The sequence below is a fragment of the Porites lutea genome, chromosome 7 (assembly GCF_958299795.1).
Source record: "Porites lutea chromosome 7, jaPorLute2.1, whole genome shotgun sequence".
In the NCBI taxonomy this organism is placed as follows: Eukaryota; Metazoa; Cnidaria; class Anthozoa; order Scleractinia; family Poritidae; genus Porites; species Porites lutea.
In genome coordinates this window covers 28,896,082-28,908,687 of record NC_133207.1, presented here as the reverse complement: position 1 = coordinate 28,908,687, position 12,606 = coordinate 28,896,082, and the positions used below count along the sequence as shown (strand labels likewise).

The following is a 12,606-nucleotide window of genomic DNA, read 5'->3' as shown; positions in this document are numbered from 1 at the left end:
TCAAAAAAAAATTTTCTTGCTGGGCAAGCAATACTTTCAGCTCACGTGCCGATGGGCATTTAGTCCAGGCAAGTTAGTCTCCAGCTAAATCATTAACTAAAACAAGCAAGTAGCAAAAAGAAAAAAAAAAAAATACTGTGAGAGCGGCGTACCCAAAGGACGTGCTGGAATGTAGGCTGAAGTAAAGGAGACATATTGTGGTCACAGTGAACTGTATGTGTATTTTCCCCCAAAAAGTCAAATACATTTTTGGTACTAAGCACCCTAGAAAGGTAAAAACCTTTAAAAAAAACCACCCTGTTTTGAGGAGGGCTCACTCTCCTCTTCGTTGTACTAGTTATATATGTGTATAATTTAGGGTCTTTGTGCCAAACGTATTTTACTTACACCTTTATGGTCTCTGAGGAAAAAAGCTATTAATAACATTCAGCGAACTTTCGAATTTAGAGGCTAAAAATTCACCGACTTTTTCGTGGTACGTTTACACGAAACACTTCAACTAAGTACTAGTACTAAACAAACGTACATTTCCCTTCCTTTTGTTGCAGCACTGGCTTGAGAAAACAGCTGATATTTTGTGATGCCAGCACTTGTTTCCCTGCGAAATTACGCCTTATGAACAACCGAACGACTGCAAAATTCCAGACTGACGACATTCACTACCCAGATCTGGGTAGTTCTTCTGATTGGTTGAAGCAAGTTTCCCCCTGTGGCACGACCAATCAGAAGCACTACCCTGATCTGGGCCGTGATACGTCATGCGCCTGTTTCTCACATGTCATTTCGCGAGGAAACCCGACCAGTGGTGGAATTTCGAAATGTCGGCTGTTTTCTTAGACTACCTTCATTGTGTTCTTTTTTTCTGTTGTAGGATCTGATCAATGACTACCAGTGTATCTGTGCAGCTGGATTTACCGGTCGTAACTGTGAGGTGGACATTGATGACTGCCAATCAAGTCCGTGTGAGAACAATGGAACGTGTATAGACCAAGTCAATGGATACAGATGCAGCTGTCGTCAGGGATTTTCTGGTGCTAACTGTTCTGTTAACATTGATGACTGCACACCGAGCTCTTGTAGCAATGGAGGTGAGACTTGGAAAGTTAAAAAAAAACCACAACATGTACTTTTATTGAGATGATATACCCTACTTACATGTATGAGTTTTGTTCTATAAATTCACACGCAATATAAGTTGATACAACAATACAGAAGTTGTCCATAACTGTCATTTCAGGCTGGGAGTTAAAAAGATTTTTTGTGGCTGTTAGACAGGAAATTTGAACCCCTTCAGTGGCTATTTTGCCAACGTACCGGCTAGTTTTCTTATTTCCTCGACATAACTCATTTGCCCCTTGACATTTTGCCGAAAAATGCCGTTTCAAGCTACAATCGGTGACAAAGTTAGTGGAGACAGTCTATCTAAAGGGCCTTTCTGGGATCTGACGTTTTGCTGACTTCAAAAAGTGGAGAACCAAGTTGCCCTCTCCACCCCCTCCATGTGATGTTGTACTGCTTTTCGAACCGACTTTAGGAAACAACAAACACTCCAACTTTAATTGAGGGTTGTTTTTGGAAGTTACCCCATTTGAGGACAGTGTTTTAAAAATTTTGTCGTTGATTGTAGTTGAACCGTTTTCTTGCCCCAGTTGTTCAAAAGGTGGATAACGCTATCCACGGAATAAATCAGGGGCACCCAAACGTCAATTTTCGGAAAATATCTGTTCGGAAGGCGATTTGCGATCTAGAATTTTCGGAACATTTGTTGTAAAATTTCTTGCTTGCCTGCCTCTCCTAGGATTTTCGAACATCTAAAAAATGGTATAATTGCCCATTTTTAACCGATTTTTACCCTAAAAAGGTCACCTAGAATTTTCGGGAGCCTTTTTTCTGGCTGAAATTTTCGAAAAGGTAAGTTTTGATCCCTATAATTTTCGGATAACTAGACTTTCAGCTAGGAAATCCGAACAGATGAAGAGTTTTTAGGGGATAGAAATATGCCTATATCAACCGTTTAAATACTAAAATACGTTTAACAATGCTATGTTTAAGTGGTTTTGAACTATCCCCTGATAAATCCCTATCCATTCAATTGGTTTCCCTAATCCTTATCCGCTAAATAGTGATTTCGTCGGTGAAAAGCGCCAGCTAATGTTTGAACAACGTGGGCCAGGTCACTATCTGGCCGAAAGGAACCAAAACGGCCCAGGCCGTCAATGAGCACTACGTTGCCTTGTGATACATGGATGTCATTTGCTTTCATTTTAGGTACCTGCCATGATGAGGTGAACAACTTCCGCTGTGATTGTCCCCCTGGGTTTCTTGGGAAGACGTGCGCTAATGCTACAAATGAGTGTTCAACTACTCCATGTAAGAATGGAGGAACTTGCCGTGATTTGCATCTGGATTACAATGTAAGTTGGACATATAGAGGCGGTGCTCACAAAGCTTATATCCATTGGTTTGATTACTTTTGTGCCATACACCTAGCTTCATATTTGGTGTTCGGACCCCCTTACCCACCCTCCCCCGCCTTCATAAGTGCTTGCTGTTAACAGGTTATTTGTAGTGTCCCCCACCCAAAGGATGGAATTTGGGTGTGTCTTCTGTTGTACAGTCGACTTCCTCTTAAAGGGCACCTCAGCTGCCATTTTCCCTGGCCCCTTTTGTTCGTCAGTTTTAGTACGTAAGAGAGATGTTTTCGTTTAAGAGGTGTCTGTAAGGCCGAGGTTCAACTGTTGTGGCAATGATGTGTGTTTTACCAAGTTGGCTCTCGTGCATTCTGTCTTGAATGTTTTTTTTATCTTCCCTAGTGCTCATGCCCTGACGGTTTTACTGGCAAGGACTGTGAAACTAACATTAATGACTGTACATCACCGTCACTTTGTAACAATGGAGTTTGTGAAGATGGCATTAACAACTTTAGTTGCGTCTGTCATAGAGGATTCACGGGAAGGCTTTGTGATTCAAACATTGATGATTGCCTAGGTAATTACTTAACAATTGGAGTATCATTAATGCATATTGGTGACTTTTAAGGCAGTATTTTCCTCCCTCTGGTTTGCATGACTCAAACATAAGGGAAAACATCACACAATACAGTGATTGTTGATTGTTTGTTTTTTGCACAGGGATGGGAACACTCGCCTCCCATCAGTGTGGGATGGAGGGGGTACAAATCCTCGGGGGTGGGGGAAGTACACCTTATATGGGTTCTGATTGTTGATTGGTTCTCCCCCGTTCTGCAAGGAGTTTTTCCCCGGGTAATCCGGTTTTAAATCCCCTCTCCTAAAACCCAGCATTTCAAAACTTCCGTTTAATTACGAATGGTAGGTGATGAACCACTGTGTTGTTTTTCTTCTAAGGCTGCCACCGTCGTTTCTCGCGTCTCTCGTCGCTCTCTCGCGCGTGTACGCCCCTCACTAGATCTGAAGAATAAGATGGACTGCTCGCAGTCTGATGTGCTACCTGCTAATCAATATTTTCTATTGTTTTTTAATTATATTTTTGTTTAGGTCATCAGTGTCAAAATGGAGCGACGTGCGATGATGGCATTGCTCAGTATACATGCAAATGTAGCGCTGGTTTTGAGGGGCCGTTATGTCGTAATAACACTGACGATTGTGTATCAGCTGTGTGTCTTAACAATGCAACTTGTGTGGATCAGATAGCTAATTACACATGCAACTGTAGTTTAGGTTTTACAGGTGAGCAGAATATTACTTTACCGACGTAGATTCCCTACAGAAATATTACTTCACATGAGATACATGTACTTTGGCTAAACATTATTATAGGAAGGATTATGAGTTTGGATTGCCAACCTATTGCAAAGTGAATTTTTTTTGGTAGTCAAATCTTATTTAATTTCATCTGTGGCAAAGAAACATTCAAACACAGAATGAGAAGGGCTATAGTTATCTCAGTTATTTGCATTGCACTGTGGTTGCCGTACCTTTTCAGTGCATCACGAATAAAGCTTGGTTCCTGCGTTTGTCGAGGTTTCTGTCGATCGCCTATTTGATAACTTTGAGGCTGGAAAAAAAATTTGTTTTGGCAAAAGACTGGGAAAAATTGTGAATTTTGCATCAGTTAGTTTAAACATCAGGACACGAGAGAAACAAAACTAACTGGTTTTCCGAGGGATCTGACATTAAATATTTTGTTTTCTAAGACTTTCACTTCAACAGCGACGAAAAATAATTACCGGAGCCGAGCGGTAGTCGCCGCCCTCCTCCCCCACCCGGTCCACCGATTTTTTTTTTTGCTGTTTTATCCCGTTTTTTGCCTTTTCCCCTCACTGTAGTGCCTGGTCCCAGGCTAGGTTACGTGTGAACAGAACGACTAAACGCACGAATTTTTAACCGGTCGAAAATCCGTACGTAGCTTTTATAGTTGAGTGAAAGTCTAGGAACGTAACAAAGCCTGATGTTAATGAAGCGTGTTCATCTTGATCATTAGGTCGTCACTGCGACCTGCCCATAGACTACTGTGCTCAACAAGGCTGTAACAACAGTGGTACGTGTGTGAATGAGCGCGGCTATCGTCGCTGTCTCTGCCCACCTGGGTTCAATGGCTCTAGTTGTGAGATCACTCCGTGTATGATGGAGCCCTGTAATAACGGCACCTGTCGCATGTTATCTGATCTAAGATATAAGTGTGATTGTCGTCCCGGATTCACTGGAATACACTGTGAGACTGGTAAGGACATCATTTGATTGAAAAAAATCCCAATTAAACTAGGATTTAACAACTCTACGTCAACCTGTGTGTACCACTTGACTCTCTCTTTTACGACTCAAAAAAGGGGGTGAGTATAAGACGTTTTATTTCATAAGACGTCATGGCGGCAATAATAGGGACCTTAAGATCCAAGGACGGCGACGGCAGAGAAAGCGTCGTTGAAAAAGTGAATTCGCGTTCTTTCAATCTTCATCGCGATTACTCCAAGTTACTAACTTTGTCAAATGTAGGCGAACCCTGCTAAAGTCGAATTCCTAAGAACCATATCCAAGTTCAGAAGGAGAGAGGAAATTTCGTCGTCGCCTGTGTACTTCCTCTGTACAACGTGAAATTAGGCATTTTCACGTCGTAGTCGTGCAGTGACGGCAAAGAAATGTACAAAAAAGCGTGATGCACGAGCAAAATTGTTGTTTTGCTAATTAAACCTATTGTTTAAGTGGCGTTCCCATTGCCGTCGCCGTCGTCGGATCTTAAGCTCCCTATTGGTGTTCGAGATCGGAGCGGCACAGCTTTGCTCCGTTAAAGAAATCGCGCCAAAATCACCGCTCTTGCGTGTGAACAGAAGCCCTATCTAGTATAGCCTGCGTGGCAGGCGTTCGAAAAGGAAAGGGAAGAGAATTAGGGCGCGAGACCGCACGCGAGGGAGGAGGGAGGAGGGGTTCCTCACCTTTCTCCCTCGCGCGCCCCACACGCTCTCGCGCGCCCAAATTCCCCCTTCCCCTTCCCCTCTTAACGCCTACCACGCAGGCTATATCTAGATCCGGTATAGCGTAAACATAACCTTAGTTGTTTATACCGCTTCACCGGTATCGCAAGTTCGTGGAGACAAATCCCATAAATGCATGAATTTTTTTCCATCTTTTTTTTATTTACAACCCCTTTAGTTGGAAAATAATTGCGATGGTCTTTCTGCTATTTGAACTTCGTTTTATAGAAAGACTAAACTAGTCAACTCCTTCTGAATGCTTTCGTTTCATGTTTTTGTTTCAGATATAGACTACTGCAATCCCAGGACTGTCGTCTTTTCCATAGAAGGCCAGATTTCGTTTGGTTGTGGTCCACACGGAACCTGTGTTGATGGACTTCTAGAATACACTTGTAACTGCGACAGAGGATGGACTGGGAAGAGGTGCGACACTGGTAAGTCAACAAAGTGAAAAGTTAACCCAAAAAAGTTCACATGAATAGCCGACATTTCGCGACACCATCACTGATTTCCCCTCGAAATAATATACACTTTTAGATTCTAAGAAACGGCCTCATTTTGGCGGTAAAACGTGGTACCCGTAGTCGTTCTACGACGAGTCTTAGCGAGGATATCGAAGTGGCGGAAACAAGTTATCAAATGTTAAAAATTTTATCATTTTGCGATGGGGAGGGGCGTAACCTCCTTCACTTAAGATAACAGTGCTAACTTTTTTAGTGAAAAATGGTAAAATGATGCTTTCCGCAGAGTCAAAACTTTGAGAATACGCGAAAAAACTGAAAATCAAATCTCGTACTTGTAGTCTTCCTCGTCCTCGAATCTAAAGGTCTCTAATTTCTGAGGAACGAGCGCACAAATTCGGTATTAATGACTTGTAGACATGGGTAGTGCTTTTGATTAGTTGAAGCAAATGTCCCTCGCGTGATGACCAGTCAGAAGCAACTCCCAGATCTGCGGTATGTCACCATTGTCCAACCATAATTGGACTGCAAAACGGGACATAGCTGGGGACGAGTCCGTTTATTATGGGATAAACAACACAAGACCCCCAAAATATAAGAAAGAGGAAACCAAGGTTTGCAAAATCCTCAAGTTTGGTTTTTATCGAGCCTATTAATATTGAACGAGATACAGCCATTCAAAAACTCCAAAAGTTATACGATCGGCTTCCGGAGACACACCGTCCGGACTTGAAAATTTTCCTAATCTCAGTGTGCTCTTTCTGACCATGAGGGTCTCGTGTTGTTTATCCCATAATACACGTACTCGTACCCCGCCCTCTTCGGTTTCAAATTAGGCCAATTCCAATATATTAAATCTCATACTTAGCTGCGAGGCTTGGGGGAATAAAACAAAAGAAATCATCTTGAGGCTCAGTAATGAAAAATACATTTCTTTTGTTTTATTCCCCTACGCCTCGGAGCCGAGTATAAATTTTAATATATTGAAAATGGTCTGTGGTTTTTTGTTGTTGTTTTCCTTTTGTCAAACCCTGTTAATTACGATTTTAGTGAAATCTAATTTCTATGACTACATTGAGCGTCGCAAAGAGCCTTATTAATTTTGTTTGTTTTACAGACATTGATGAGTGTTCACCGAACCCGTGTGAACATGGCGGCCAGTGTGTACAGACGTTAAATGCGAGTTATGTGTGTGGATGTGCTGCTGGTTATACTGGTGTCAACTGTTCAGATGGTAAGAATTTGTTCTTTACTGTTTATCAGCACACGATCTTATTACCAACAGCAGTTGTACAACAACAACAATTGGCCGCTTCTGAGTTTAAAAAACGCTGACTGTCAAAACGAGGCTAAGTTCAAAATCTTTCTTGTGAAAATGAGTTTTATTTGCATGACTGCAATAAAAAATCATTTCCTCATCAATGGCGTAGCACTTACCCTCGCTTTGAGACAGAAGCTTGTGGAAACTCGGAAATGTCCTTTTCTTGCATTAAAAGAACCCATAACGGTGGCAGATCCAGAAAGTTATGTGTCATTTGTAAACTCAAGGACTAAAAGAAACTGAGATCTGTAAAGCGCAATGGTCTTTAAAAGATGGAGGACGCCCTGGTCTCGTCCCCCCTCAGATCCACCATGGCGTAATTATTTACCACCAGCCGCTAGTTTAAAAACTAATCGAACTGAATCTTTGCCTTAGTTACATTAAAACGTATGGAACAGGACCCCGATATCACTTACTCCCGTTTTAACAAACGGTTTTTCCATTTCCTTTGGACTCCCTTGGCAATTTTCAGGTTTCGTGGGAGACCGTATTTGTATTTGTTTTTGTTTTTGTTTTTGTTTTTTTATCGAATTGTACTGTGGGATTGTTTTGGGGGACGCATTTTGACCCAGTTTCCTGTGCAAGTTTGTTATAGCCAATAAAAGAAGCTACAGCGTCCCCAAAACAGTCCCACTGAACAGTGGCCCACCTCAAAATGACCAGTATGGTGATTCCACTGTAGACCGTGTATTGTGGATGAGATGACAATACGCAAAGTCGAGCACAGCAAACTTGTTTGGTTACTAGTAGTCACTGAAAATAGCTTCGAGAAGAACGTTAGGAAAGGACAAGTGAATTACTGTAATATTTTCCCGTTGCTTGGCAGATATTGATGATTGTCGGAATAATTCCTGCCAGTCTGGCTCCACTTGTGTTGACAAGCTCAACGGATATGAGTGCGTATGCCCTCCTGGTTTAAAAGGAATAAACTGCCAGTCAAGTGAGTCATTACCTTCTTATTTTTAATCCCACTCATAAGCAGTAATGTGCGACCTCTTATGGCAATAAGATGTATGCATTGTATGTGGTCAGTTAGTTAGAGCCTTTGACAATTCTTTGACCCCTTGACTGTTAATAGATGCATGAGTGTGTATTTACTTAGTTGCAGTTACTTTTTACATTTAATGGAATGTGTGAATGAGTAGCTAGCCTGTGAATACAGCCGTTTATCCTCGTTCCTTGCCGCTAGGCTATAAGTGGGGCGTTGTCTTGACTATCGGCTTGATTAGCTACTTGTATGAAGGTGTATTTCAGCGTTTGGAAGTCTAAGGCTCAAGTAAGAGCTATATGTAACCTGGAACCCAAACAAGTGAGGCTGCTTGAAGAGTCTAAGTGAAATGCCTCCCTCCTTGCCTTACCTTGCCTCTCACACAGACGTTCCTTGGGCTTCGTCACGCGTGCGGGACTAGCCAGAAGAACGTGTGCCTGGAAGGCTAATGCATGCCTATGTTTTTAAAAGATTATCTAATTATTTTCTTTTAGACTCTTCATGGTGTAAAAATCCCAATCCTTGTTTAAATGGTAACTGCACAGATGTAGGTGATAACTACACGTGCTCCTGTGAACAGGGTTTTACTGGAGAAAGGTGTGAAATAGGTGAGAAATGGTTCAGCTCTTCTTACAGTAGGTTGAAATAACTGCTAGACTGCCACGCTCAGTCTAGCCTTCGACTGTGTCCTTGGTTTTCATGGTAGAGAAATGTCAAAGCTTCACAATTACTCAGCTCGAATTTTTATCACATTTTATTGTTTATCTCATTCTTACCTTTAAAGCTATTTTTATTTTTTAGAGAAAAGATATTTAGCAACACAAATTTGTTAGCGAAAAGGCATATTCAAAGGGAAAATTCCTCACTGCTGGCTGATGTACGTCGCTCAAAAGCGCCTTTGCTTAAGCTCCCTAAAAGTGTAACGAAGACTCGGCCGACGGAAATGAGAACTTGGTCGATATTGACGGATTCCAATAATCGATGAATTGCAGATTTCAGTTTCACAACAGAAGCCAGTTCTCAAAGTCGTCAATGTCGGATGATATTTAAGTCAAATGCCGCTCAGTTGATGTCTTGTTTCATACTTAATAATAATCACCCTTACTATGGATTTACTACTTGGAAGTAGTGGGCGAAAGTGAGAACGGGCGCGCGCGAGGGAGACACGCGAGGGGTGTCTCCTTCTCGCGAGGCCGTTTTTTCTTGTGCCCAATACTTCCAAGCGCCTGCTACGCAGGTTAGGATTTATTTGTCATTAATTACTTGGACTAGTTTAAATAAATCTAACTCAATGTTCTTTTTTTTCCTCAACAGATATTGACGAATGTCGTAATTCCTTTTGCGGTGACAATTCAGTTTGCATCAATTTACCTGGGGGATATGTGTGTAAATGTGATGGGGACTTTACTGGAGTGCACTGCAATGAAAGTAAGTATCATTTCATTAGGATGCATTTTACAGCGAGTCGTGTCAGGTTTTAGATTAACTATTTTCCATATTAACTTAAATTTTTCACAAGTAGGTTAAGTATGATCGTCCGGGTGAAAGTAGTCCTGAATAGGACTGTTGTTGATAGTGACTGACGTTTCGACAACCGGTGTGGTTGTCATCTTCAGAGTCAAAGTGAGTTGTATCACGTCTCTGTCGTCCCCGGTTATAGTAGCCTCCCCGCAGACGTCCTTTAGGGTTCGTTCGTCACGCATTCATTCCGTGGGGGAGAAATGGATGCGTGACGAACGAACCCCAAAAGACGTCTGCGGGGAGGCTATGATTATTGTCAATTAAGTCGAAATGTTATGGTCGTCTGTCAGTTAAGCCGTGATGTTATTAGCTATGTTATTGGCTATGACTGTTATCAACAAACGTTAAGTCAGTTTTTGCTGTCTTTTTCTTTAATGCAGGAATCAATGACTGTGATGCAGATTCCTGGTATGTAAATTTTAAATAGTGTTTTATCAACCTAAGAGTGATCAACATCAATTTTAAATGAGGGTGAAAGGGAGGGGGCGGGGGAGGGGAGTCTGTTGACATATCCAGGAGACTGTTAACAGACCAAACGCGACTTGTAATGTACAGTAGAACCCCGATAACTCGAACTCGGATAACTCGAATTCCCGGCGAACTCGAACCCAAATAACTGGTTCTTGTAACTCCACTCGGATGCTGTCCCATCAACTCTTCTTGTTGCATAATCCATAAAAACACTAAAACTAACACTACACTGACTACAGCAATATGATTTCAAATGGTGCAACGAACAGATCACGTTTTTACATACACAAGCATAATTTTGTTACCTTTTGTAATGAAATAAGTTAAATTTGGCTGTACTATACACTGAACTGCTAAGAAAATCAGTTAATTATCAATAACCAACATGGCAAATTGAATATTCAATCGATCCCGATAGCTCGAACCCCCGCTAACTCAAACTGGGGGTTCCACCGTATAAGTAAAACAACCAAGGAGTTGTCAAGAACGCGTTTGAAAGTGTCGGTGCGTTTCAGATTGATTTGAAATGTGAAAACTTTTTTTTCCGAGGTCAGGGAAAGCCGGTCTTTTCTGAAAAAAAAAAAACCTTCTCAGAGCCAGGGCTAAACAATAGAAAAAACTTGCCTATGACATCCACGCCGGGACTCGAACCCAGGGCACATCAGTGTAAGGCGAGTACTCTCACCCCCGCACCACCCTTGCCTGCTACTTATTCATAGCTATCAATGTTAAGGATTTTATTCTTAAGGATTCTTCTGAACTTTGGCAATCTAAGTCTGCTATTTCTGTGTCCATTCTAGTCTAAATGGAGGTACTTGCATCGATGGGGACAGATCCTACATTTGTAACTGCTTTCCTGGATTTTTTGGTGACAGATGTGAACAAGGGCAAGGTTAGTCGCTTTTTTCTGTCTCAGTGGAGGTTACTAAAACGGGAAATGGGAAAATGAAAACAAAACCTAACTTATGAAATAAGCTAATTATTTGTTTGTTTGATGCAGATGTCAATGAATGTAATACAGGCGAGTACAACTGTGGCGCAGGAAAGGTGTGTGTGAACACTCTCGGTGGCTACACTTGTGTCTGCCCTAAAGGAACCACAGGACCTGAGTGTACAATAAGTAAGTAACAAGAACTAATTGAACCCAGAGCGAGGCCTAGGGCAAATGGGGAGTTTAGCCTGTATTCCATAAGCTGTAGCGAGCACCTACTACTCCTGTCAGGGCGTTTTCACCGACCACTTTATTTTTAGAACGATCTTGGCGTAAATTTAGAGTATCTTCCAAGATCCACAAACAGTCAACAAAACCTATAGATCTATAAAAGAAATGTAATTTTTCAACTTCTAAAGACGTTTAGTTTGCCTCTTTGATATCTTTTACTTCGAATGCTCTCAGTGACGGAGCGGAGATTCCATTTTCGTGCGAAAAAGTACTCTAAAATGTGTCTAAAAATAAACTGGTACTTGAAAATGACATTGATTTTCGTTTTCCACGGCCGACGAAAACATAGGGGGTCCAAGTGTTTTCATTTATTTTGTTTAGAGGAGGGAAAATCCATTTTAGGGGTTTTTTGCTTTCATTTGAAGGCCCATTTTTCTGCAATGATACAAGATTATTCTTATCACCGCTCAAAAAACTGCACTTGTTCGTGCAGAATGTACAAAGCCAATATTTGATTTTTACGTTCTTTACTTACAGTTTTATGTGATTGGAAACTTCGTTTTTCAATTGATGTTCAATTTGTTATATGTTTGTTTTTTAGACATAGATGACTGCATTTCATCTCCCTGCCAGCATGGAGCTAATTGTATTGACAAAATTAATGATTATTCCTGCGACTGTTGCCCTGGCTGGTCTGGCAAGAACTGTGATAAATGTAAGTTTTTTGCTGCCGCTCATCTGAATAGTGCGGTTCTATAATGAGAGTGAAAAGTCATAGACCTTTCCAGCAATACTTTTATTCTCTTAAATGTGCAGTCTTAGCCAACTGGATACAACAGGCCATTTCCGAGTTCCAAAAACTCTCACTTTCAAAGCGAGGCCAAGTGAAGCCTCCGTCCCGGGGCGTGGGGGGGGGGGGGGGGGGTTACTTTAGGAATTTCTGGGTAGTGGTGTGCCGTTGGGACCCTGGAACCCTTAACCTATACCAGAAGTAGTTTAGCTGAATTTTGCTACCCTATACTAGAGTGAACTCCCCAAATCCCCCCTATCCTAGAGTAGCTGTTTCTCTAGTCTAGATAAAATCTTCAACCAACTGATCAGTTACCTGAAAAATGATACCCTATTCTAGACCCAAACGCTCTGATTTATATACCGTATCCTAGAGTAAACTGCTTGAACACCATACCCTTCACAGCGGCACATACCTGTATAGCCCATATATGGCAGTACTCC

General features: G+C 41.6%; 1 protein-coding gene across 1 annotated transcript in view; it reads left to right on the top strand.

Moving 5' to 3' along the window:
• Nucleotides 1–12,606, top strand: part of LOC140942491 (uncharacterized) — a 31,372-nt gene that overhangs the window by 13,205 nt on the left and 5,561 nt on the right. Inside the window, exons 11-24 of the mRNA XM_073391402.1 lie at nucleotides 872–1,088; nucleotides 2,269–2,414; nucleotides 2,814–2,988; nucleotides 3,516–3,707; nucleotides 4,462–4,701; nucleotides 5,734–5,883; nucleotides 7,028–7,144; nucleotides 8,058–8,171; nucleotides 8,714–8,827; nucleotides 9,534–9,647; nucleotides 10,121–10,148; nucleotides 11,012–11,103; nucleotides 11,212–11,331; nucleotides 11,975–12,088. Of these exons, the coding sequence (XP_073247503.1) occupies nucleotides 872–1,088; nucleotides 2,269–2,414; nucleotides 2,814–2,988; nucleotides 3,516–3,707; nucleotides 4,462–4,701; nucleotides 5,734–5,883; nucleotides 7,028–7,144; nucleotides 8,058–8,171; nucleotides 8,714–8,827; nucleotides 9,534–9,647; nucleotides 10,121–10,148; nucleotides 11,012–11,103; nucleotides 11,212–11,331; nucleotides 11,975–12,088 (1,933 nt within the window). The remainder of the gene's footprint in view (nucleotides 1–871; nucleotides 1,089–2,268; nucleotides 2,415–2,813; nucleotides 2,989–3,515; nucleotides 3,708–4,461; nucleotides 4,702–5,733; nucleotides 5,884–7,027; nucleotides 7,145–8,057; nucleotides 8,172–8,713; nucleotides 8,828–9,533; nucleotides 9,648–10,120; nucleotides 10,149–11,011; nucleotides 11,104–11,211; nucleotides 11,332–11,974; nucleotides 12,089–12,606) is intronic.